General features: G+C 40.5%; 1 protein-coding gene across 1 annotated transcript in view; it reads left to right on the top strand.

Annotated features, from left to right (window-relative positions):
• Window positions 1-5614: 5614 nt before the first annotated feature.
• Window positions 5615-26200, top strand: part of LOC110509730 (sarcoplasmic/endoplasmic reticulum calcium ATPase 2) — a 42713-nt gene continuing 22127 nt past the window's right edge. Inside the window, exons 1-5 of the mRNA XM_021590795.2 lie at window positions 5615-6280; window positions 8406-8423; window positions 8526-8608; window positions 18596-18700; window positions 25585-25723. Coding sequence (XP_021446470.1) covers window positions 6163-6280; window positions 8406-8423; window positions 8526-8608; window positions 18596-18700; window positions 25585-25723 — 463 coding nt within the window. The 5' untranslated portion in view covers window positions 5615-6162. The remainder of the gene's footprint in view (window positions 6281-8405; window positions 8424-8525; window positions 8609-18595; window positions 18701-25584; window positions 25724-26200) is intronic.

The raw sequence follows: 26200 nt of genomic DNA, 5'->3' as shown, positions 1-26200 counted from the left end.
TACAATTTTGTTTCTGGTGTCCTTTGACAGCTCTTTGGTCTTGATAACAAGTTCAAACAGGTGCCAATAATACAGGTAACGAGTGGAGGACAGAGGAGCCTCTTAAAGAAAAAGTTACAAGTCTGTGAGAGCCAGAAATCTTGCTTGTTTGTAGGTGACCAAATACTTATTTACCACCATAATTGGCAAATAAATTCATTAAAAATCCTACAATGTGATTTTCTGGATTTTTTTTCTCATTTTGTTTGTCATAGTTGAAGTGTACCTATGATGAAAATTACAGGCCTCTCTCATCTTTTTAAGTGGGAGAACTTGCACAATTGGTGGCTGACTAAATACTTTTTTGCCCCACTGTATGTATGTATATATATATATAACTGGACACTATATATATATATATATATATACAGTGCCTTGCGAAAGTATTCGGCCCCCTTGAACTTTGCGACCTTTTGCCACATTTAAGGCTTCAAACATAAAGATATAAAACTGTATTTTTTTGTGAAGAATCAACAACAAGTGGGACACAATCATGAAGTGGAACGACATTTATTGGATATTTCAAACTTTTTTAACAAATCAAAAACTGAAAAATTGGGCGTGCAAAATTATTCAGCCCCTTTACTTTCAGTGCAGCAAACTCTCTCCAGAAGTTCAGTGAGGATCTCTGAATGATCCAATGTTGACCTAAATGACTAATGATGATAAATACAATACACCTGTGTGTAATCAAGTCTCCGTATAAATGCACCTGCACTGTGATAGTCTCAGAGGTCCGTTAAAAGCGCAGAGAGCATCATGAAGAACAAGGAACACACCAGGCAGGTCCGAGATACTGTTGTGAAGAAGTTTAAAGCCGGATTTGGATACAAAAAGATTTCCCAAGCTTTAAACATCCCAAGGAGCACTGTGCAAGCGATAATATTGAAATGGAAGGAGTATCAGACCACTGCAAATTTACCAAGACCTGGCCGTCCCTCTAAACTTTCAGCTCATACAAGGAGAAGACTGATCAGAGATGCAGCCAAGAGGCCCATGATCACTCTGGATGAACTGCAGAGATCTACAGCTGAGGTGGGAGACTCTGTCCATAAGACAACAATCAGTTGTATATTGCACAAATCTGGCCTTTATGGAAGAGTGGCAAGAAGAAAGCCATTTCTTAAAGATATCCATAAAAAGTGTTGTTTAAAGTTTGCCACAAGCCACCTGGGAGACACACCAAACATGTGGAAGAAGGTGCTCTGGTCAGATGAAACCAAAATTGAACTTTTTGGCAACAATGCAAAACGTTATGTTTGGCGTAAAAGCAACACAGCTCATCACACTGAACACACCATCCCCACTGTCAAACATGGTGGTGGCAGCATCATGGTTTGGGCCTGCTTTTCTTCAGCAGGGAAGGGAAGATGGTTAAAATTGATGGGAAGATGGATGGAGCCAAATACAGGACCATTCTGGAAGAAAACCTGATGGAGTCTGCAAAAGACCTGAGACTGGGACGGAGATTTGTCTTCCAACAAGACAATGATCCAAAACATAAAGCAAAATCTACAATGGAATGGTTCAAAAATAAACATATCCAGGTGTTAGAATGGCCAAGTCAAAGTCCAGACCTGAATCCAATCGAGAATCTGTGGAAAGAACTGAAAACTGCTGTTCACAAATGCTCTCCATCCAACCTCACTGAGCTCGAGCTGTTTTGCAAGGAGGAATGGGAAAAACTTTCAGTCTCTCGATGTGCAAAACTGATAGAGACATACCCCAAGCGACTTACAGCTGTAATCGCAGCAAAAGGTGGCACTACAAAGTATTAACTTAAGGGGGCTGAATAATTTTGCACGCCCAATTTTTCAGTTTTTGATTTGTTAAAAAAGTTTGAAATATCCAATAAATGTCGTTCCACTTCATGATTGTGTCCCACTTGTTGTTGATTCTTCACAAAAAAATACAGTTTTATATCTTTATGTTTGAAGCCTGAAATGTGGCAAAAGGTTGCAAAGTTCAAGGGGGCCGAATACTTTCGCAAGGCACTGTATATATACAGTCCCAGTCAAAAGTTTGGACACACCTACTCATTCAAGGGTTTTTCTACTATTTTCTACTTCAGACTAAAGGACAGATTTCCACCGGGATCATGCTTCTTGGCCCAAGCAAGTCTCTTCTTCTTATTGGTGTCCTTTAGTGGTGGTTTCTTTGCAGAAATTTGACCATGAAGGCCTGATTCTCCTCTGAACAGTTGATGTGTCTGAACTCTGTGAAGCATTTATTTGGGCTGCAATTTCTGAGGCTGGTAACTTTCAGGAACCTATCCTCTGCAGCAGAGGTAACTCTGGGTCTTCCTTTTCTATGGCGGTCCTGATTAGAGCCAGTTTCATCATTGTGCTTGATGGTTTTTGCGACTGACCTTCATGTCTTAAAGTAATGATGGACTGTCATTTCTCTTGTATTGAATTTGGTGGGGCAGAAGAGGGAGGTAATTTTAAGGGAGGATAGAGTGCGAAAGACCTGGCAAAAAATGCAGCGGTAGACAGCCGTGGAGAAAGCCAGGAGGAAAGAAGAAAAATTATGTAGGAGAAAACAAAATGGCATCTCGCATCTTGGTTCAGGAAATAGAAAATAGATAAAAGAGGATCTCAATAAGCTGCACTGATTTTTGAGAGAGGAAGCGGATGCCAGGCTTGGAGGTGGGGCACAATGTCAACTGGTTGGTAGGAGTGGCTAATGAATCCATAAGCAGGAAAGACAATTCTAAAGAGAACTACAAGGCTAGTCATTGGTTGTATGGGGAGATTGATGGTGAGCTACAAGAATAAAGCATAAACCTGGGAGGATCAGGGTTTGTCTGAACTGGGAGGTGTCCTTTATGGTCTTCCACACAAAGAGCACCTCCATACTTTAAAACCTAAAATACTGAGCCTATACCTACTTATTTGGAAGATATATTCATAGACCTAGTTCTATACAAAGCTGAACCAATGAAGATCCTACCCTTAAAGGTTTCTGCAAAGGAGGAAAATGTGTTGGTGAACTGTGATGACTTGTGTTATGGTTTGGATTGTTTCGCCCATCTCTGTAGAAGGGATGTAAAATCCCAATGGATTTGTTGTTTTTGTTATTGCTCCTTTGAATATTTTACAACCGGTATGTTCACTTCAATATTTGTTACAAAACAGTTTAAACAAAAGCATCTTATTAATAAATGTTTATTTGCCAGTACACACATTTTGGATGCCTTATTATTCCCTATTTTAATGCACTATCTATGTCCACTAGAGTGCAGTAGATTAGCACAGATATATGCCCATTGAAGAGTTAGGGCCAGAGGGCTCAATTCCATCAAACGTGCATGGCAGCAGTCTATGTACATTTCTTCCCGGAGTCAAATACAATCACATAAAGGTTTTCGATAATGTTAGAATGCAAAGTAAACTCACCTAACAGATGGCAATTGTTTGTTGAGATAATGGCCATGACATGATATTTTACTGTGATGTGAAATCTACAACAGTCAGCGTGTCTGTGTCTCTCAAAACTGATCCTGGGGACTCACTGTTTATGATTAATTTCCCTCCATTTGAACATCAATAAGACACCAATAACCTTTAGCTTTTAATTAACCTTTACATTGTATTAAGTAATGTGCATTAAACATCTACTGCCATTTCAAAAAGGGTCTGGGACAAGTTAATTGGCAGATCGCCATAACAACCCCACATCAGCTGAACCATGTCACAGTATCTATAAATAACCACAATCTCAAGCAGACAATAGCCAGCTGCAAGAGACAGAAACCATCTCTTACTACAGTCCACACTCCTGTATAACTCACAACCAGGGACCAATGTCAATCATCACTGCTTAACTTTTCAAAGGCGATATTCTCACACACAACATTCTGTACAGACTAGACTTCTTGGGGCAGTTTCCTGGACACAGATTACGCATAATCCTGGTCTAAAAAGCATGTTAAATTATGTATTGATCTTGCTTTTTATTCCAGGACTAGGCTTAATCTGTGTCCAGGAAACTGCCCCCTTGTGACAATGAAACAGAATGAAATAGAACTTTACAGGACTCTGCAACATAATTTCAGGTATTATTTTTAGCTGCCTGCTAATAGACACTGATATGGCCATAGATAGCCTATGGGTAATGGGGTGACCTGTGCTGAATCTATGTCCATATCTATCAGGCCATGGGACTTATCTCTCACAGCCCTAATAATACCAGTATCTGGGGGGAATCCATTGCAGACAGAAAGGCTAGTGATGTCATGACGACAGTGAGGCTCCAAGACACCTAAATAACTACATACAAGCCCCCACACGTCATATCCTACTCCCTAATGAACATGTACTACCAACCAAAAATACTATCCACTGCTTGCTTTGTGTTGAAAGTGGGTTACTTTGTGCAAGGTAGCTGTTACTGCATCCTCTACACTCTCTGACTATCATCTTCCTGTAGAGTAGGGGTTTCATCCAAGCCATTTACTATTGGTGGTCTGAACATTACAGTAGGAGCCAGCACATAGTGGCTCACACTGGGGAGGCTGAGGAACTATTTAACATCTGACTGACGTGACCTTGAATGGAGGAGGCAGCCTCTCATGTCCAGGATTGACAGAACAACTATTGTGAGTGAGGGAGAAGTGACAGGTCAATGATTCACATGAGCAGAGTCAACGGTTTACATTTTTGTTAATTTATAGGGAATAGGGGACTCTTTAGAGGGATTCTCAAGAAAGAAAACAAGTAGGCGGCCAGTACGATGCAGAACACTTTTGTTAAATATTTACAGATAACATTGACAAAGAATACATATACTGTAAGTAGGAGCAGATCAGCCCATGGTTTACATAACATCAGGACATACAACTGCAACGCGTTTCAACTACAAGAATCTTCTTCAGGCAGCGTTGATGGATTCTCACAAATTCTCCTAAATAATCTGGACCAAGCTATTATGAAAACACTGAAGATGCCATTGACCTCCAGAAGCCCATACGTCCCACAATGTCATGCTGGTGTCCACCAATGCAACCATCCTGTACAAACAATAGAAAACTGACCTATCTGAATCATAGCTCACAACCCAGGTCTACTTTCCAACATAACATTAATTTTCAACTGAGCTCTTATCAAATGGGTTGAGCAAATTTGATTTTGATACTATTATTAATTTGTGTCTTGCTGACCTTAGTACACTTGTGTTTGGATTAATACTAGCTGTCAGTTGTAGTGGGCTATGCTAAATCAAGAAAAGAAAGAGCATTCAGCATAAGATGTTCACTTTTCTTAAATCCCTAAATTACAGACACGTATAAGCCTATCTACTTGTGTTTTTTCCCCCCTCTGTTCAAGTGATATGCCAAGACTTTACAGATAATCTAGTTTTTACTAGCTCTTTAAAATATTACTGTTATATTAATGCTCTCAATAATACCACATACTTTATTTTAATGGGCTGTAATATATATATATATATATTTATTTATTTGAGGAGAGTCAGCTGATCAGAGACACCGGAGAAAGATCTGGAAGAAAAAGGGATTTCCGGAGTCTCTCCAGCCAATAAGCGCATTCCACATGCGGACACCGAGCGCAGTATTCTGAGCATGCGAACTGGTAGCGGACAAATGCGATTGGTGCTGATGGTGATAGTCGTGAAACCGCGGCAGCACACAAGAAGGAATAGACTGCGGACATCCACCAAGGCAGTACTTTCAGACCTTCCGTCTTGCATTAACTTACTACGCATGTCTTCTTAAGTTATTGCTCCGGTAAAAATGAAATAGTTTTGATGGTGGTAGCTATGAATTATCCATATTTCATTGTTGTGCCTGGAACGTTGTAACCGGCGAGTTTGAGGGGGTAAGGCATTGCTCTCGTAACAAGTGGCGAGGAGGGCTAACGCAGTCATTACACTAGCCAGTTTTTTTTGACTGCATGTGAGGCTATTAAGTTAGCTACATACGTTTTTGGGATAACATACATTAAGAGATTGTTCTGCATTTTCGGCAGCGTGAGTTGGGGGAAGACGCAAAATAAGTGAAGAATCAGTGGGGTTCTTGAGGTTTCTTCAATTAACTATCTAGATAGCTGTCCAGCTAACGTAAGCGGCTAAGTTAGCTAGTGTTTCCTCGAGCGGCTACTCACGATGGAGAACGCTCACACAAAGACGGTGGAGGAAGTTTACAGTCATTTCAACGTGAACGAAAGCACAGGTCTAGGTGTAGACCAAGTGAAGAGGCAGCGGGAAAAATGGGGACCTAATGGTGAGTAACATGTTTTTGAAATGTGATATCCCTTGCCTGGCAACACGGTGCACGGCCTGTTAGCTAGCTAGCATTCTTAAGCAACCGGCATGCTTGAAAAAATACTGCTGACGTCACGAGCATGTTCAGGCTGACAATGACTGTGTTAAAAAAAACACACACAAAAAAACGACTGAAATTATTTCTGTAAACTGAAAAGAAATGCTGCACATTTTGTAATGATCTGCCGATTATAAACGATGTTAAATTCCTATTTCTTAGCTATGTTTAGTTCACCCAGTCCACGTCTATCTAGATGTAATTTCCCTTTTGTTTTTTTTTCCCCGGAAAACGTTCATGTTCAGTTGTCGAGGTTCTCAACTCCAAGATGTACATCGTATCAATGCCTAGATAAAGTATTCACACCGCTTGAGACCCCCCCCCCCCCCCCCCCCCCCCACACACATTTTGTTGTTAGACTGAATTTAAAATTGATTAAATTGAAATATTGTCATACACAATACTCCTTAACGTCAAAGTGGAATTATGTTTAGAGAAATGTACAAATGAAAGGCTGGAATGTATTTAGCCCCTTTTGTTATGGCAATCCTAAATATGTTAAGGAGTAAAAATGTGTAAGTTGTATGGGCTCCCTCTGTGCAATAATGCTGTTTAACATGCCTTTTTTAATGACTACCTCATCACTGTACCCCACACACATAATTATATTTAAGGTCCCTCAGTCAAGCAGTGAATTTCAACCACAGACCAGGAAGGTTTCCAATGCTTCCCAAATTGGTAGATGGGTAAAAATAAAAGCAGACATTGAATATCCCATTGGGCATGGTGCCATTATTAATTACACATCCTGGATGGTGTATTAATGCAGTCACTACAAAGATACAGGTGTCCTAACTCCGTTGCCAGATAGAACAGAAACGACTCAGGGATTACACAATGAGAGGCCACTGGTGACCTTAAAACAGTTTGTGTTTAATGGCTGTGAAAGAACTTAGGATGGCTTAACATTGTAGTTACTCCACAGCACAAACTTAATTATAGAGTGTAACGGAAGCCTGTACAGAATACCAATATTCAAAAAAACGCATCCTGTTTGCAGTAAGGCACCAAAGTAAAACTGCAAAACATTTGGCAAAGAAATTAGCTTTATGTCGTGAATAGAAAGTTATATTTGGGGCAAAACCAACACATTACTGAGTAACACTTCATATTATCAAGCATGGCTGCGTCATGTTGTGGGTATGCTTGTCAACGGCAAGGACCAGAGTTTTTGTATGATTAAAAAAAAACAGAATAAAGCTAAGCACAGGCAAAATCCTACAGGGAAACCTGGTTCAGTCTGCTTTCCAACAGACATTGGGAGTCAAATTCACCTTTCAGCAAGACAATAACCTAAAACACAAGGCCAAGTGTATATACATACACACACACACACACTGCAGTTGCTTACCAAGATGACATTGAATGTTCCTGAGTGGCCTAGTTGCTATTTACACTTAAATTGACTTAAATATATGGCAAGACTTGTATATGGCTGTCAAGTAATGATCAACAACCAACTTAACAGAGCTTGAAAACAAAATTTAAATAAATACATAATTTTACATTCTAGGTGTGCGAAGCTCTTAGACTGTAATTGCTGCCAAAGGTGACTCTAATGTATTGACTCGGTGTGAATACCTATGTTAATGTAGATATTTCTGAATTTAATTTTCAATTCAATTGCAAAATATTTATAACTAGTTTTCACTTTGTTATTATGGTGTATTGTGTGGAGATAGGTGAGATCGGTTTAATACATTTTGAATTCAGTTTGTAACACAACAAGAAGTGAAATATTTAAGGCTGATACTTTCTGAAGCCACTGCACATATGGTTGAGAAACCCAGCTAGCTAGTTCTGTCCTAACATTCCGGGACACTCTCTTTACACGCTACTTTGATTCAGTGGTTTTCGTTGCAGGTTCCCAGAGCATTTTCACTAACCCTTATCCTAACCTGCTGCGTAAGTTCTAACCTGTTACGAAAAAGTCACTTTGCTATTGAAGTGGCATAACGAGTGTTTCAAGTAACATTTCTCTCACTGTTCTCTATTTTCGGTGTCGTGTCCCTTGGATGATTCGCAGAATTGCCTGCTGAGGAGGGTAAGTAAATTGTTTATTTTTGTTCAGTGTACTTCTTCAATGCCACATTTGAAGTTATCCCATTATTTGGATGCTATCAAAACCTCTATTTTGTTCTCTTAGGAAAATCTTTATGGGAACTAGTGGTTGAACAGTTTGAAGATCTGCTTGTGAGGATTCTTCTTCTTGCAGCCTGCATATCTTTTGTAAGTATAACATGACCCAATTCCGGCACATGAGGATCATAGTAAGTTTCATATCTGTCCAGAATAAGTATGAACATAATTGGGGCACGTGCAAATCTCCTGTAAGGCAGACCATACTCAATAGGGTTTTCTTTAGGGTTCATATACACCAATGGCATTTGCCTGCAGAGAGTACTTGTGTATGGATTTTACATGTAGAATTGCACAGAAAATGTCAACGCGCTGAGCGATTGGTAGACAAATGGTAGATCCACATTCAGTGGGACGTGTGCCACCATTTAGAAAATGCAAGCCCCTAAGTTTTCATTAGGCCTGATGCCCACAGCTCCAACCTCATGATGGATTTCTATATAATCTGACTTTATTCTGGTGAAAAATATAATGAACTGGCATTTGTCCAGTACTATAGGAATAATTGGTTATTGCTCGTACTTGTATGTCATTACGTCTTAGGTTACACTATTGGAATGAGGGGTGTGTGTAGTCCTGGTCGGTCCCTGTTCTAAAAAATAAAATGTCCCAATGCTCCAGGGCAGTGTGTAGGATGCTGTCTTTCGGATGGGACATAAAACGGGTGTCCTGACTCTGTGGTCATTAAAGATCCCATGGCACTTATCATAAGAGTAGGGGTGTTTACCCCTTCCTGTAGCTCAGTGGTTCTCAAACCTCTCCTTGGAGACCCACAGATGTTTCACAATTTTGTTTGGGTGTAGCCCTCAACTAGTTCACCTGATTCATGAAGGCACAGGCTTGATGAATAGTTGGCAAGTTGAATCAGGTGTGCTAGCTCTGGAATAGATCACATGCATGGAATGGTTGGGGGTCTTTGAGGAGAGTTTTGAGAACCACTGCTTTTGGCTGATATTCAATGCCACTGCTGTAAATATCACCAGCAGCAAGGACACATGGTGATGGTCAGGAATCTAGCCTGTAAATCACATCCAGTATTAGGCAGATCACATAAACAAGTCCCGGGTGGGCTTGAGCTGTCAAGCTGTTCATGTTTGACATTTGATTTGATAGGCTGTACCTCTGTGTTCGGAGGAGGATAAAGTTATGTGACACATTTCTGGTTCTGGCCTAGATTGTGATTGAGTGGACAAGTTACTCCTGTCCCTGTTCTGAAATAGTCTTAGAGGCCTCTCCCATTCTCTGGAGAAGATTTGCTGAATTGGGACAAACTCATGACGCTCAATACATTTACTAATGCGCAGTAGTGAGAGGCTTTCAATCCCCTATTCATAGCTAAAATGATTGTCATTATATTATTGACTGTGTTATTGCCAGAGAGCTTGACAAGGCTAATTAGTTGGGCTCTGAGTTAATGATGCCACGGCCTTTGTAGTGTACTCCGCTGCCCGAGGAGGAGTTCTACTATGGTCCATCTCCTCCCTGTATATTGCTTGACTGTCAGACACATCAAAATAGAATGAGAGGGTGTGGCTATTTAACCTCCTCATTCAAAGAAGTGGTCATTGCATTGTATAGCAATCAAGATCAAGCTTGGCCTTTATGAACACTGTTGTGAGGGAGGCTACCACTCCAGCCCTGAAGTATAGACTAGTTTAAGATGTGCAGTTGTCAGTATATCTACAATTATACCCTCCATTTCTCTGAGTCATTTCTGTGAGGTAAAATGTTTGGGCCTCATCAGATTGATTTGGTCTCTTATGTAATCTGGTCATTCAAATGGCGCTGGTTAAAATCTATGCATCTGATTTCAGTGGCTGAGAAGGACTTTATGGAAATGAACACCACTTCAAAGAGTTGTCGCTTGCTGTTCAGATAGAGGACTGAATGCGTTTAGCCAGTAAGCTTTGAATTTGAACTACTACAGTTATTAGCAGTAGCATGTTCAACTAGGGCTGTGACGGCCATGGAGTTTTGGATGATGGTTATGTCAGCCAAATGAACGCGCTCAACCATTTTTATAATCGTTCAAATGGCAACAAAAAAAAAATATTTCATTTAAGACACATTTACTCTGCTCCTGAATGCCCGAGCTGCTGTAAAATGTGCACGAAAGTTAGATACCTAGCTAATGTGCTTGCTAACATACACATGGTTAACCTGTTAGACCTCTCCCCCTTTGTGCAATTTCCGCCTGAAGACGTACCCAAATCTAACAGCCTGTAGCTCAGGCACAGAACCAAGGATATGCATATTCTTGGTACCGTTTGAAAGAAAACACTCTGAAGTTTGTGGAAATGTGAATTGAATGTAGGAGAATAACACACAATAGATCTGGTTTAGATAAAACAATGAAACAATTTCAGTGAAAAATATTAGAGGGCAACAGTACAAGTTTCAGAATGATAACTTCCAAAATGAGTGTGCTACATGACATTTATCATGAGGTCACCCAGGTGTCCCACACAAGTAGCCCAAATGTGGCCAAGTGGCCAAATTGGTGAAGGTATACATTTTGAAACAAATAACTATATACAAAGTACCAGACTGGTATTCTAGCCCCCCCCCTATTTACACACTTTCAATATTTGGAAGACCCCCCAGTCCTCTATCAAATCTATTTATATATATATTTATATATAGATATATCTATTTATATAGCCTAAAACCCCAAACAGCAAGCAATGCAGGTGTAGAAGCACGGTGGCTAGGAAAAACTCCCTAGGAAGAAACCTAGAGAGGAACCAGGCTATGAGGGGTGGCCAGTCCTCTTCTGGCTGTGCCGGGTGGAGATCACAGTGGCTGTAGAAGGTGCAACAGGACAGCACCTCGAGTAAAAATGAACAGTTTAGGGTTCCATAGCCGCAGGCAGAACAGTTGAAACTGGAACGGCAGCAAGGCCGGGTGGACTGGGGACAGCAAGGAGTCATCATGGCAGGTAGTCCTGAAGCATGGTCCAAGGGCTCAGGTCCTCCGAGAGAAAGAGAGAGCAGACTTAAATTCACACTAGACACTGGATAAGACAGGAAAAGTACTCCAGATATAACATACTGACCCTAGCCCCCACCCACTTTGCCATATAACCCCACCAACTTTGCCAAAACTCTAGACAATATTCTGCTGCTGATGCCAGATGCCATAGCAGTCTCTTTCTGATGTAAAGCAGAGGGTCACTGAGCATGTGGTGCATGTGATGGGAGACTTCATCTTGCAAACAACACAGCAACGCCTCCATGCTGTGCCCTTTTGTTCCTTAGGCACATCCATGCCTGCACAAATATGTTTGGGCAGATGAACACTTGTGGCAGAAGGGACAGGGCTTGGTGCTGTAGCCAGCAAGCTCCTTGATTCTCCCTCTAATGTAGACTGATTGGAGGAAGCATACTGGCTGTGTTGAGATGTATGGGTTTGCATTCTACACAAACCCATTTTATATAAAATGGTATTGTGTAGAATGCAAACCCATTTTATATAAAATGGTATTGTGTAGAATGCAAACCCATTTTATATAAAAAATACATTTAAATATAATAATAATATAACATTTATATACACTCCGAGTGCTCTCACCTCCTCCCTGTAGGCTGTCTCGTTGTTGTTGGTAATCAAGCCCACTACTGTTGTCGTCTGCAAACTTGGTGATTGCGTTAGAGTGCATGGCCACGCAGTCGTGGGTGAACAGGGAGTACAGGAGGGGGCTGAGCATGCACCCTTGTGGGGCCCCAGTGTTGAGGGTCAGCGAAGTGGATATGTTTCCTACCTTCACCACCTGGAGGCTGCCCGTCGGGAAGTCCAGGACCCAATTGCACAGGGTGGGGTTGAGACCCAGAGCCTCTAGCTTGATGATGATGAGCTTGGAGGATACTATGGTGTTGAATGCTGAGCTGTAGTCAATTAACATCATTCTTACATAAGTATTCCTTTTATCCAGATGGGATAGGGCAGTGTGATGGCGATTGCATTGTCTGTGGACCTATTGGGGTGCTATGCAAACTGAAGTGGGTCTAGGATGGCCTGAATGGTGGGAGTAATATGGTCCTCGACTAGCCTCTCAAAGCACTTCATGATGACAACTGAGTGCTGCAGGGCGGCAGTCATTTAGTTGAGTTTTCTTTGCCTTCTTGGGTACAGGAACAATGGTAGCCATTTTGAAGCATGTGGGGACAATGGACTGGCATAGGTAGCGATTGAATATGTCCGTAAACATGCCGGTCTGCACATGCTCTAAGGACGTGGCTAGGGATGCCGTCTGGGCCAGCAGCCTTGCGAGGGTTACCACGTTTAAATGTTTTACTCACGTCAGCCACGTGAGTAGCTTGACCAGTCTCAAATCAGTCCATATGAAACGAAAGATCTGCTAACAATGCCAGTTCAAACACTCAATGCTGGATATGCCCTCCTAGCTAGCATAGTGAAGTTCTTGCTAATGGCACGATGTGTTCATGATAACGCAGTTTTTGTTCTGCTGTGGTTAGTGCACTGCTCTCTATTGTTCATTGAGTCGCTATTGGCTGCTTGATAAGTCGCTAGATTCTGTTTTGCCCTGGCCACGATGAAGTCACAGCTAGAGGTGGACCGATTATGATTTTTCAACGCCGATACCGATTATTGGAGGACCAAAAAAAGCCGATACCGATTAATTGGCCAAAATTTTTATTTAACTTTTTTTTGTAATAATGACAATTACAACAATACTGAATGAACACTTATTTTAATTTAATATAATACATCAATAAAATAAATGTAGCTTCAAATGATTAAATGTTCAATTTGGTTTAAATAATGCAAAAACAAAGTGTTGGAGAAGAATGTAAAAGTGCAATATGTGCCATGTAAGAAAGCTAACATTTAAATTCCTTGCTCAGAACATGAGAACATATGAAAGCTGGTGGTTCCTTTTAACATGAGTCTTCAATATTCCCAGGTAAGAAGTTTTAGGTTGTAGTTATTATAGGAATTCTAGGACTTTCTCTCTATACCATTTGTATTTCATTAACCTTTGACTATTGGATGTTCTTATAGGTACTTTAGTATTGCCAGTGTAACAGTATAGCTTCTGTCCCTCTCCTCGCTCCTACCTGGGCTCGAACCAGGAACACATCGACAGCAGCCACCCTCGAAGCAGCGTTACCCATTGCTCCACAAAAGCTGCGGTCCTTGCAGAGCAAGGGGAACAACCACTCCAAGTCTCAGAGCAAGTGATGTTTGAAATGCTATTAGCGCGCACACCGCTAACTAGCTAGCCATTTCACATCAGTTACGCCAGCCTAATCTCGGGAGTTGATCGGCTTGAAGTCATAAACAGCAGAGCTGCTGGCAAAACGCACAAAAGTGCTGTTTGATTGAATGCTTACGAGCCTGCTGGTGCCTACCATCGCTCAGTCAGACTGCTCTATCAAATCATAGACTTAGTTATAACATAATAACACACAAATACGAGCCTTAGTTTCCAGATACGACCATATTAATGACCTATCATCTCAAACAAAACTTTTATTCTTTCAGTGAAATACGGAACCGTTCTGTATTTTATGTAACTGATGGCATCCATAAGTCTAAATATTCCTGTTACATTGAAGGTTGTGCAATGTTATTTCATAATTATGTAAAATTCTGGCAAATTAGGCAGCCCAAACTGTTGCATATACACTGACTCTGCGTGCAAAGAACGCAAGAGAAGTGACACAATTTCACCTGGTTAATATTGCCTGCTAACCTGGATTTCTTTTAGCTAAATATGCAGGTTTAAAAATATATGCTTCTGTGTATTGATGTTTATGGTTAGGTACACATTGGCGCAACGATACGCTCCACAACGATTATATGCAACGCAGGACACGCTAGATAAACTAGTAATATCCACCATGTGTAGTTAACTAGTGATTATGATTGTTTTTTATAAGATAAGTTTAATGCTAGCTAGCAACTTACCTTGGCTTCTACTGCATTCGCGTAACAGGCAGGCTCCTCGTGGAGTGCAATGTAATCAGGTGGTTAGAGCGTTGGACTAGTTAACTGTAAGGTTGCAAGATTGAATCCCCCGAGCTGACAAGGTAAAAATCTGTAGTTCTGCCCCTGAACGAGGTAGTTAACCCAATGTTCCTAGGCTGTTATTGAAAATAAGAATGTGTTCTTAACTGACTTGCCTAGTAAAAATAAAGATGAAACAAAGGTGTTAAAAAAAACAAAAAAAACGTCCAAATCGGTGTTCAAAAATACGAATGTTATGAAAAGTTGAAATCGGTCCTAATTAATCGTCCGACCTCTAGCCACAGCACAAATTTGCATTTTTGCCACACAGCTGCAGTTCCCCATTTAAAATAAAATGTATTCATTATAATTTTTGGGATGAGTGCCATGATTTGTTAAACGGACGGCTCCAGGCAACTGTCATGTTAGAGGTAACTTTACAACGTGCATCATCTTCTGACAGGGGCAGTTATGTGGGAACAAACTGAACTGCATGACTGCCCGGCAGTCACATCTTCAGTCGGCTGTTTGTTCCACAATACACTTTCTTATACGTGTACTTTTTGAAACTGTAAAGATGGTTATTTACATGATTCTCATCCATAACGGGTGGTTGTGCGATTATACTATTACCATGCTAGCCATATGTTCAACATTGTATTTGATTTCTGTAACTGGAAGTCCTCATAGAAGGCGCTGATGGGTAGCATTTGTCCACTGACAGCTCTCTGCAATAGTATTCCCTTGCCTAGATGTATAGATAAAAAGCTATTTGATGGGCTTGTGCTGACCACATTTTCAGCCCAGACGAGCCTAGTCACTGTCCAATGGCGATTTTTCACCCAAATTGAATGTCTCCTTGTTACCAAGTGATTCCCTTGCCCTGATTTTACAATATTGCGCCCAGCTCTGTTACCTTGACTCTTGACTCTGGCTCACCTCATCTCCTCTAGTGTTTGGTACTTTTTCGATACTAGAACACAAACGGTTTACTGGTTGAGCAGATCACGAATATCAGTGCAATGTTCCCATATAGCCTGAGTGCACCGTTCATGCTTGAGTGCACCACTTACTCATTGCTACAACACTGGGAAGCAATATGTTAGCTCCCCACTCATGCTGCACAGAAGTTAACACACTCGAATATGCCCCACTATCTATGCGTTAGATGTTGACAATGAGTATTACGCGTATCCTCTCTAACGCCCAGGAAACCCAGACTTAAACTCCCATTAGACAGCTCTAAAAGCGTTCTCAAAATGTTTTACTCACTAAATATGGAGTTTTGCTGAGCAGCCATCTTCATTCACTTCAACAAAAAAAGGGGGGGGGGGAGTGTAAGTACATTTCATGCAACCTCCAATTGCTCATTACTGCCATGCATCGGGGTATTTGGAAATTGCCTTAAAATACCATCAATACATTTTTTTTAAACTATCTTTTGTGAATTTTTTTATTTTTTATAAATTGAATATTTGTAGCTACTTTTAAGTAAATACCTGCACTCAACTTGTGCAATACGTTCCAGAGAAATCCGATCTTATTCTTCATTTCACCTGCTTCAATTTGAAGCTTACCGGTAGTCCCAGCCATGTGGTGTTTGTTTACAAGCACACAACGACGAGAGACCGGAGCCTAGTTACAGTATGGAATTCACAACAAAATGTTTGCCAGCTAGATATCTTCTAAATAAGTCAACTGTCTAAAATGTGGTAAATGCTCTGTAGTTGTGAATTTGGTTTGCTAATTTAGTAGCTAAGTGGTTAGCTTCTTCCAAAATCAAGTTTTGCTTGGTAACTGCAGAGAATTCACTCCTGGATCAAGAGCGTTGCTGTCTTACATTTGTTTCATCCATGGAGCAAACTGAGTAGCATTTTTTTCCTTCTTGTATAACTTAATGAGCTGGGAATTCTGTCTTTACAAATACTTTAGGTAAGCAACTGTATAAAATGTTTGCAATGCTCATTAGTATTTAGTTAGCATTGCTGTACTTGTTAGCATTGCTAACCTTCGTTTTACAATAGCAGCTGTTGTGTTCAGTTTCGGTATTACCGAATATCCCGGTATGGCACAAGGTCGGTATGACAATCTGGATACCGGCCAAGCATAGTTGCTTGTACATTTTTATTTCAACTTTTTCAGGAAGTACATACCGGACCATTTTTACCATTCAAATAAATTAGCATTATGTTATATTTTTATTTATTATAATTAGCAGACATTAACCTTTTCATGGAAATATTTGTCTGTCTTTATTCCTCAGATAAAGCACCAACATTGTATACACACAGGTCTGCTCATTTGCGGTCATTTTTATAATTTTTCAATGGCTACCTTGAGAGTGTGGTCTATGAGCTGTTCATTGAATGATATTCAATCTGTAAGTCACGACGTGCGAGACATAGGCGCGGTGGTTTGACAGTGAGTAGCTTTCCAGCGCAGCATATTTGAATAAGTAAATAATCAAAAGTACACTAAACCAAGCAGCCCTGTTCTCAAAGCTAGCCAGCGAGGTAGTTAGCCTAGCTAGTGAGCAATCTTTGCTACTTATGTACGAACAGTGGACTGGCGACGTGAACTCAACCTTGATACAAAAATAACACTTACTGTCTCTGCCTGTTAAATTAGTGGGCTTATGTAGTTTTCCCAAAATATTCAATCTGCAAAAAGCAAGACAGTTGGCGCAGATCTATAATTTAGGCCATGCTAGCATTCACGATGAGAAGATTACTAGCTAGCTAAATTAGACTGTTTGACTAAAACCAGTGCGGCAAGCATTTTCCTGCATGAACGTTTTCAGTCATCGCCGCATTTGCAGCTGAAATATACAGTGTACGAAATATCAGAACACCTTCAATTCACTGGGCCATGGACTCTACAAGGTGTCAAAGGCGTTCCGCAGGGATGCTGGCCCATGTTGACTTCAGTGCTTACCATGGTTGTGTTAAGTTGGTTGAATGTCCTTTGGGTGGTGGGCCATTCTTGATACACATGGGGAGTGTGAACCCAGCAGCGTTGCAGTTCTTGGCACGTTTAAATAGTTGTGCCTGGCACCTACCATACCCTGTTCAAAGGCACTTAAATATTTTGTCTTGCCCATTCACCCTCTGAATGGCACACGTGCACAATTGATGTCTTAGGTTAAAGAAGGATTTTTAAGCCTTGTCTCCCCCCCTTCCTCTACACTGATTTTGAAGTGGATTTAACAAGTGCCATAAGGGATCATGGCATTCACCTAGGCAGTCTGTCATGGAAAGATCAGGTGCTCCTAATGTTTTGTACAAAAGGTGTAATTTCAACGATGGTTTCGGTAAGAAAACATTACTTAACAGCCAGCGTGTGCTTGTCATAACAAGCTCTTATTTCGAGTTTGACATAGTGTTTCTTTACATGACCGTTGACTTGTAAAGCACTAGTGAATTTACTCAATACAAATGGTGACACTAACATCTAGTGGTTTCATTATGAAGTGCATGTTACTGTATTTCACTGCATAGTTTGTAAACAGTGCAGTTTCAGATGTACTTTGAGACAGTTTAGTGTGCTTGTGATGCTTCAGCATCAACCCATCTGCATTCGTATCCACTGCTGTAGAAAAATCTTTAAGTTGTACCTAAGGTAAACTGAACAAGTGTTTTTGTATTTGCTTTTTGGTCTTTCATGTAAACTAAAAATAAAATATTCTGTAAATTTGTGTTTAGAAATTATTTAGAGTATCTGTTAATCCTTTGGAACACGATTTTGTTTTTTAGAAGTGGAATGAAAATACCATCTCGACAGATCGGTGACTTTTGCCTCCCTAAAATTTGTATCAGACCCAAAAATCCCATATCATTGGAGCTGTAGTTAGATAGGTAAAAATGAAGTCAAATGAATAGTAGGATTTGTATAATTGATTCATTTATGCATACGTGGCAGTTTTTTTACCTCACATTTATCAAGTATCGTGATACCAAACCTGGTATCGTTACAGGACTAATCTCCTCTACATCCTAAAGCTGATATCTGATTGAGATGTTAATATCTGGTAGTGCAGGGCATAATGTCTAAATCTGTTATGCATGTATTGTTGTCTGACTTGTCTGCCTATTTGTCCTCCTCTGTTAGGTGCTGGCCTGGTTTGAGGAGGGAGAGGAGACCATCACCGCATTCGTTGAGCCTTTTGTAATTTTGCTGATTCTTATAGCCAATGCCATTGTGGGTGTCTGGCAGGTAAGCAGATCTTTTAAAAATATTTTCCTTTTTATATGGTTAGCTTAGTTATTCTTTGGGGTTGGATTTACCGTCCTACCCAAACAGTAATTGTTAATTGATTGTAGTAGACCTAGCTTATGATGGGATCAGGCCACATCTCCAGGCCATATAACATACATGGGTCTGAACCAATTCCAGGTCACATTTTTTTTGCTGCTCATATTACGTTCTGTTTACCTTATGAAAATACCTCATATTTAGTGACAGATGTACTCTGTGTCAAACTGCATGTAACTTCCAAAGTTGTGCTTAGGGCTGGGGTGGTTATGAAAATGTGTCAACTTGTTGTCATGCAAAAGACTGCCGGTCTCACAGTAATTTACTGTTAATTAATATAAACACGTTTAGCATCTCCAGGCCTCCATGCATACAAGCCGCTGATGCGCGCCTTTGGAACATCTGCATGTAAAAAATGTTTTACATCAATTTAATATACACCATCACAATGAATCAATTTATTTTAGGCAGGGCTAAAGAAACATGAAGATAACTCATTCTGTTCTACTGAAATACATTTTCTTACTGTATGTTATCTGGCTATGTGCCATGTCTATAGGCTTGTTCATTTAGCAAACAGGATATGCTTAAGTCCCGTGCAATTATTTCATATTATGATTTTAACATAATTGAACTTAGCTGAATAAAATATAAAGGATATTTATATGAAACAGGTCCTATATGCTGGATTTATTTGGCAACTTTAGAGTTGAATGATACAAACCTCAGAATGTCTTAGAAATCAAAACATACAGTATATGGGATGCACAATGTTACTATAAGCTATTGAGAAAGTAGCAAAAAAAGCTTGTGCTCTGTTCCTTGCCTCAGGTTGCACACGCTGTTCATATTTTCACTTCTACATTTAATCAGGTCTTGTACTTATTTAGTAATTTGTTTTGATTTAGAATAGCCCATTATCAAATGGGCAGGTGGGAGAAAGACATCCATATGGCCTTGAATAGTAAATGGAGGCTGCTTTCCAGCTGGTTTGTTTTTCAGACCACTCCGGTTATTTCACTTCATGCATCAACCACTGTTTAAGGAGCATGCCGCCACTTGCTATATAACGGGTTATATTCTGCCCAAACTCTCTGTGCCATGGGCTCTCCAACCCTGTTCCTGCATTTACCCTGTGCTTGGGGAAACGTAGTGAAATCTGTTAAAACCTCTTGGGGCTAGGGGGCAGAATTTTCACTTTTGGATAAATAGCATGCCCAATTTCAACTTCCTGCTACTCATGGAATTTGGTTGAGGTTATTCCTTTGTGCAATGATGAAGTAGGCCAACTAGGAACTGGGTACACTTTTGTGAGTTGCGCAAGATGTGAAAAGTGGCGCTGGTTTGTTTTCATTCCTGTATTGAAAACAGATTGCCCCGTCTACAATTTGATCGATTATTAACGTTTAAAAAATACCCAAAGTTGTATTACAAAAGTAGTTTGAAATATTTTGGCAAAGTTTATAGGCAACTTTTGAAATATTTTGTAGTGACATTGCGTTTTTTGTAAGCTGTTTTTTTCTGGCTCAAACACGCTTTATAAATTGACATTTTGGATATATATGGACGGAATTAATCGAACAAAAGGGCCAATTGTGATGTTTATCGGACATATTGGAGTGCCAACAAAAGAAGCTCGTAAAAGGTAATGCATGTTTTATATTTTATTTCAGCGTTTTGTGTAGCGCCTGCAGGGTTGAAATATGCTAAGGAACATTGATCGTGGGAAAAAAATAAAAAATACCACAACGAAATAATTTATTTTTCTGCCTTGCGTAATATGTGGTAGGCTATGTTCTGTATAACGGCACAATCATTATTTTAATTCATGGTTTTTTCAGGCTTTGGCTCATAGGCCTATGCTTATGCATAAACTCTATGCTTGTTGGATGTTTTTGAATGAAAAATCACCTTAGCGCTGTCCATTTCATTCTGTTAGGCTTTGAAACCATGTTTTTCACTCTGTTTCAACCTGTTCATAAATTTGAAGAAAGAAGTTTAATCACAATGAGGTGAGTTTTGATAAGTGTTTGATGCGATTTACATTGATGTCAGAGTAGTTAGGGACAATGGAGCCCTGAGTACCAGGCCATTAGGACCTGATGGAGGAACAATGGAGCCCTGAGTACCAGGCCACTAGAACCTGATGGGGGGGACAATAGAGCCATGAGCACCAGGCCATTAGCAACCATATGTTTGTTAGTTGGGTAGTACCAACACATTTCCAGAGTACCATTTACGTCCTGTGAAATTTTACTGTGGTCATGACTGCCGGTGTGGCGGTAATATGGTCACCGCAACAGCCCTAGTTGTTTTATATATTCATTGGCTATTTCATAGTTCATTTGAAAACGATGAATTACTAGCTCAAACACAATCTGTGAAAATGGCATATCAATTAGTGGGTGGTGGTTTCAGATGGAAAGTGGGGCCTGAAATCTGTCGGTGCTAGAGACTTCGTCTCTCTGGAGAAGACCTTATGTCTCGGCTCAGGTGCATACATTTACACACTTGTCAGCTCAGACAAATCTAGCTAAGAGGGGCCCGGCTCTTCAGCTCCATCAGCAGCAGTTTGTAATTTATAATGGGAAATGAATGTTTATGTAAAAATAGTGAATCGCATCGTTTCAAACTAAAATGTATTGTTCCTGTATCGTATCAGAGCCCATGTATTTAGATCGTCATGAAAGGGAAAGAAGCACATCTCTACTCCTATCTACAGTTAAATGTACTAAGTCTCTCTGAATCAGACTGTCTGCTAAATGACTAAAATGTCAATGATTGCCTCCTTCACTGTAAATTGAGAGAATTGATTGTGTGAATGAATCTGAAATGATAGACATGGTAGCAAAGATGTTTTTGTTTTTTTCTTGCTCGTGTAATGACAAGGCTTCTGGGTCACTCCAGTCAGTGACGACCATTAGTTGCCTGTGATTGGCCACTGAGCTGGTTCTCCAGACGAACAAGGAAGGGATTGGATGCCAGGAAGAGAGTTTGGAGGGATCCCCGTGGACGTCCTCTGGCCAGTTTGTCTGCCTGTCCAAACGATCCTTCAAACCTTAGGGACAGAAAATGCCATGAACAAAAAGACAGTTAAAAATAGATCCAAGCTTTGAGCTGAACCAGAGGCTATTCTTCTGTCCTCTGTGAAACAGGATAATTAATCTATACACTGGGCATGTAGCTACCCACATTTTAAAACCTTAGTTATTTAGTTTAGAAGTTGAAGTCAGTCGGTTGAATCAAGGCTGTGTGATGGTGTTGCCAGCCAGGTGCATTACATTTAAAAAATCCCTAGATGCAGAGGGGGATGGAGTAGGATAGTGAAACTTCAGTTATGAGGGAAAAAATGATTAGCCTATATGAATGGTTTTCAATGTAAAACTCCAGATCTAGATAACTCTCCCCATCCAGGCTAAAGATAGAGCAGGCATCCCACCGGAGCCCCGGGCCTGGAGCAGAGTGAGAAGAGGTCACCCTGAAACCCTCGTCCCACTTTCTTCTCCTTGGTTTTATTTTCATCTGCGTTCATTACCCTGACTGGCCTGAAGCCTTTGCCTACCCCAGCCCCACTCCCCTACCACATGCCAAGTTCTCCCTCAGTCTTTGGTCCTTTTTAATTATTTTTTTTATCCCTGAATGGCACAACCTGTATGGTTGTACTGGAATGCCTCTGCATCTGCTTACCCCTGGACTTCTGGCTTAGCCCAGGGGGATAATGTGGCAGGTCATGGAGGAGTGGATTATTGATTTGGCCGTGTGCACCTTGGTGGCAGGAGCAGGCTTGGAGGCACACAGCCTAATTACCTTGCTTTCTGCCCTTTTTTTTTCTTCAATCAAAATTGGAGCAGAGGCAGGAGCGGATCATCCTGGAGTGAGGTCTGCTCGTGGGGCACAGGGACTCCTTAGCATCAGCCTGGCGGATGGCAACGCAATATTTAAAAGGACACTGAATAATGCCGGACGTCTCGGCAAGCGAGGCGGAAACATGCCAGTTAGTGTAGGAGGATGGAAGTGATGGGTCAACAGTAAATGTTTAACACATTCCAAATGTGTTGTCAAGAGTGAAACAAAATGCTATGATATCTAGATTCATCACCTTTTTTAATTTAGTTTTGTGAGGTAGCTTGACAATGAATCTCTTGGCACAGGCCAAGGTTGTGGCGAGGTTATTTTAAATTAAATGGTCCTGTTGGGTACTTGTCCACCCACAGCCTGAGGGAATCCCATTAAAGCAGGTTAATACAATCTGTCTGTTTTGGTTATACCTTTTTGGTCATTAGTGTCATTGGCCACTGGAGTTTAGTATAGAGCAGTCTTTTTTTGCCTTATGGCTTTTACATCCTGCGGATTTCTGAGATATTCCTCAAACAAGAGGATGACAATTTTGTCTAGACATAGAACCCTGTGGTGAGTCGTTCTAAGTGTATATTACCCACATTTCAAAAGGACACATTGTAATTCGCAACATTCTCTTGGCTCTTATTTGACCAATCGGTTACGCAGTTTACACTGCCGCTGAACACACCTCAGTCGCTCACTACAGTGTGTGGCTCTGAAATGCTTTACGACATTCTGTCCCTCTTTGCTTAGCTGTTGATGTCTGAGTTTATAATTTATTCTCTAGCCCCTGTTGAGGGTTATGGGGATGGCGGAGGTGAAGATGACATATGTTCAGAATTCCCTTCGTATTTCTATGCAGTCCCCATACCCTACTTCAATAGAGGTGCCTTGGACCAATCAATGCCCACAATGACAACCGTTAACCTACAACACTCACCCTGCCACCTGTGTTTTTAACGAAGACGTTTCCATGTTCCCATACAATGAGAAAATCCAGCGGGGGTGCCCTGACCTAGGGCTGGGTGGTATACTATATTTTATGATATACCGGTATTGATGCAGGGACCGGTTTGGGTTTTTACTTTACCTTCTATACCGGTATTTGAATGTTTGGTTTGTTAGATGTGATACGCCATGTGTAATGTCAATTTGTATAGGTTACTTTACTACTTGAGTCATCTCTCTGCTCTTTCTCTCCATGCCACTTTCAACACAGGCCTAGCCACGCCCCCTGTCACTCAAGGAGCGCATTTGATGCTCCTCAACCACGAGACACTTGCGTTCAGTCTACATGGTCAATGCAGCACATGCAACAATGCTGTTCACTTTGCTTCTTAATATAAATCCACTAGCGTTCTATGACACACTATTAGTTTGTATTTCTTACATCAGCAAACAGCTAGTTTGTCTTACCTTAGCAAGATGTCCTAAATCTTGTGAGATGCTAGTTGTTAGCCATTAATAGCTAGTTAGCTGTTAGCGACTAAGAGCAAGCGTAGCTAGCTAATACAGCCTGATAAAACCAGTGATGGTGTAGACCTAAATCAGCATGTTTGTGCAACAGTATCTTCTAAAACAGGATTATGCAAAGCAAGAATGTTTGCAACATGAGATAGCTAAGCGAGAACATGCTATGTAGGGGGGGGCGGCATCTGTACTTTATTTAATTTTTCCAACTTTTACTTCACTACATTCCTAAAAATACTGTACTCTTTACTCTATACATTTCCCCTGACACCTAAAAGTAGTCGTTACATTTTTGAATACTTAGCAGGACAGGAAAGTGTTCCAATTCACTCACTTCTCGTGAACATCCCCGGTCATCTACTGCCTCTGATCTGGAGGACTGACTAAACACAAATGCTTTGTTTGTAAATTATGTCTGAGTGTTGGAGTATGCCCCTGGCTCTGTAAAAAGAAAATGGTGCCATCTGGTTTGCTTTAATATCAGGCATTCGAAATTATTTATGCTTTTACTTTTGATACGTAAGTACATTTTATCAATAAAATGTATTTTTTTTTATAGTTAAGTATATTTAAAACCAAATGCTTTTAGACTTTTACTCAAGTATTTTACGAGGTGACTTTTACTTCAGTAATTTATTAACGTATCTACTTCTACTCAAGTACTTTTTCCGCCACTGCAATTGAGTGCAGGAAATGCAGAAATGATTAAAGTGCTGAAGTTTATTTTGTTTGAATTGAACACTATAAACCAATCAGAATGGAGAAGGACACATTGAAATCTCTTAGAATGTATGTTGCCACCCTAGGATCACTCACTACTCGTAAAGCACCCTAGGATCACTCACTACTCGCAAAGCACCCTGGGATCACTCACTACTCGCAAAGCACCCTGGGATCACTCACTACTCGCAAAGCAAATGTACAACTTTTGTTATTCAAAAACGAAACATACCGTCATACAATTTTTTATTATTTTTCATATCCTGATATTTTGGCCGTATCGCCCTGACTTGCCCTGTCCAGAGTGCTATCGGGCTGGCTGCCTGTGACTGTCCCTCAGGGAGTAATCACACAAAGGGTTAAGTTCAGCAGATCGCTGGCTGGGTACACCAGTCCTCAGCCATATCCGAGGGCACACTGACTGATGTTAAGCTTACAATATGTTAACACAATCCAGTTGAATGAACCAGCAATGTATTGTTTCATTACACTTGATTAGGGGCTCAATTTTAGATGTAATTGCCCTTTTTTTCCCCTTTTGGTCCTATTGTTTTTATTTTGTGTATATGAGAGATCCACAGATCAGCATTGTAAATACTGCGATATTTCTGTCTTACAATATTCAATGATTTGCTGTGGGATACACTTCTCTCTTGGGTTTGATTCCTTTCTCAGCTTGAGGGTCACTGTTCTAGTGATCATTCCCATCGTTGAACCATCTCTACATTCTGTGTGGGATCTTGTCATCAACCCACACTTAAAATTGACCTTATCTCTGAATAATATTGATTAATCTGGTGGCTTTTGTCTTACAGGAGCGAAATGCAGAGAATGCCATTGAAGCGCTCAAAGAGTACGAGCCAGAGATGGGCAAGGTGTACCGGCAGGACAGGAAAAGTGTGCAGAGGATCAAGTCCAGGGACCTTGTACCAGGGGACATCGTGGAGGTGGCTGGTAAGATGCTTTTAATACACTGAGTGGTGGCTCAAACCTCTCTGTAGGAACTGGCTATTAACCGGTTGCGACGAGCAAACCCGTATCCGGGAGCGTAATTATAGCCTCAAGCTCATTACCTTAACGCAACGTTAACTATTCATGAAAATTGCAAATGAAATGAAATAAATATATTAGCTCACAAGCTTAGCCTTTTGTTAACAACACTGTCATCTCAGATTTTCAAAAAATGCTTTTCAACCATAGCTACACAAGCATTTTTGTAAGAGTATTGATAGCTAGCATAGCATTAAGCCTAGCATTCAGCAGGCAACATTTTCACAAAAACAAGAAAAGCATTCAAATAAAATCATTTACCTTTGAAGAACTTTGGATGTTTTCAATGAGGAGACTCTGTTAGATAGCAAATGTTCAGTTTTTCCAAAAATATTATTTGTGTAGGAGAAATCGCTCCGTTTTGTTCATCACATTTGGCTG

The sequence above is a fragment of the Oncorhynchus mykiss genome, chromosome Y (genome assembly GCF_013265735.2).
Source record: "Oncorhynchus mykiss isolate Arlee chromosome Y, USDA_OmykA_1.1, whole genome shotgun sequence".
Lineage (NCBI taxonomy): Eukaryota > Metazoa > Chordata > Actinopteri > Salmoniformes > Salmonidae > Oncorhynchus > Oncorhynchus mykiss.
This window is presented reverse-complemented; position numbering and strand designations above follow the sequence as displayed.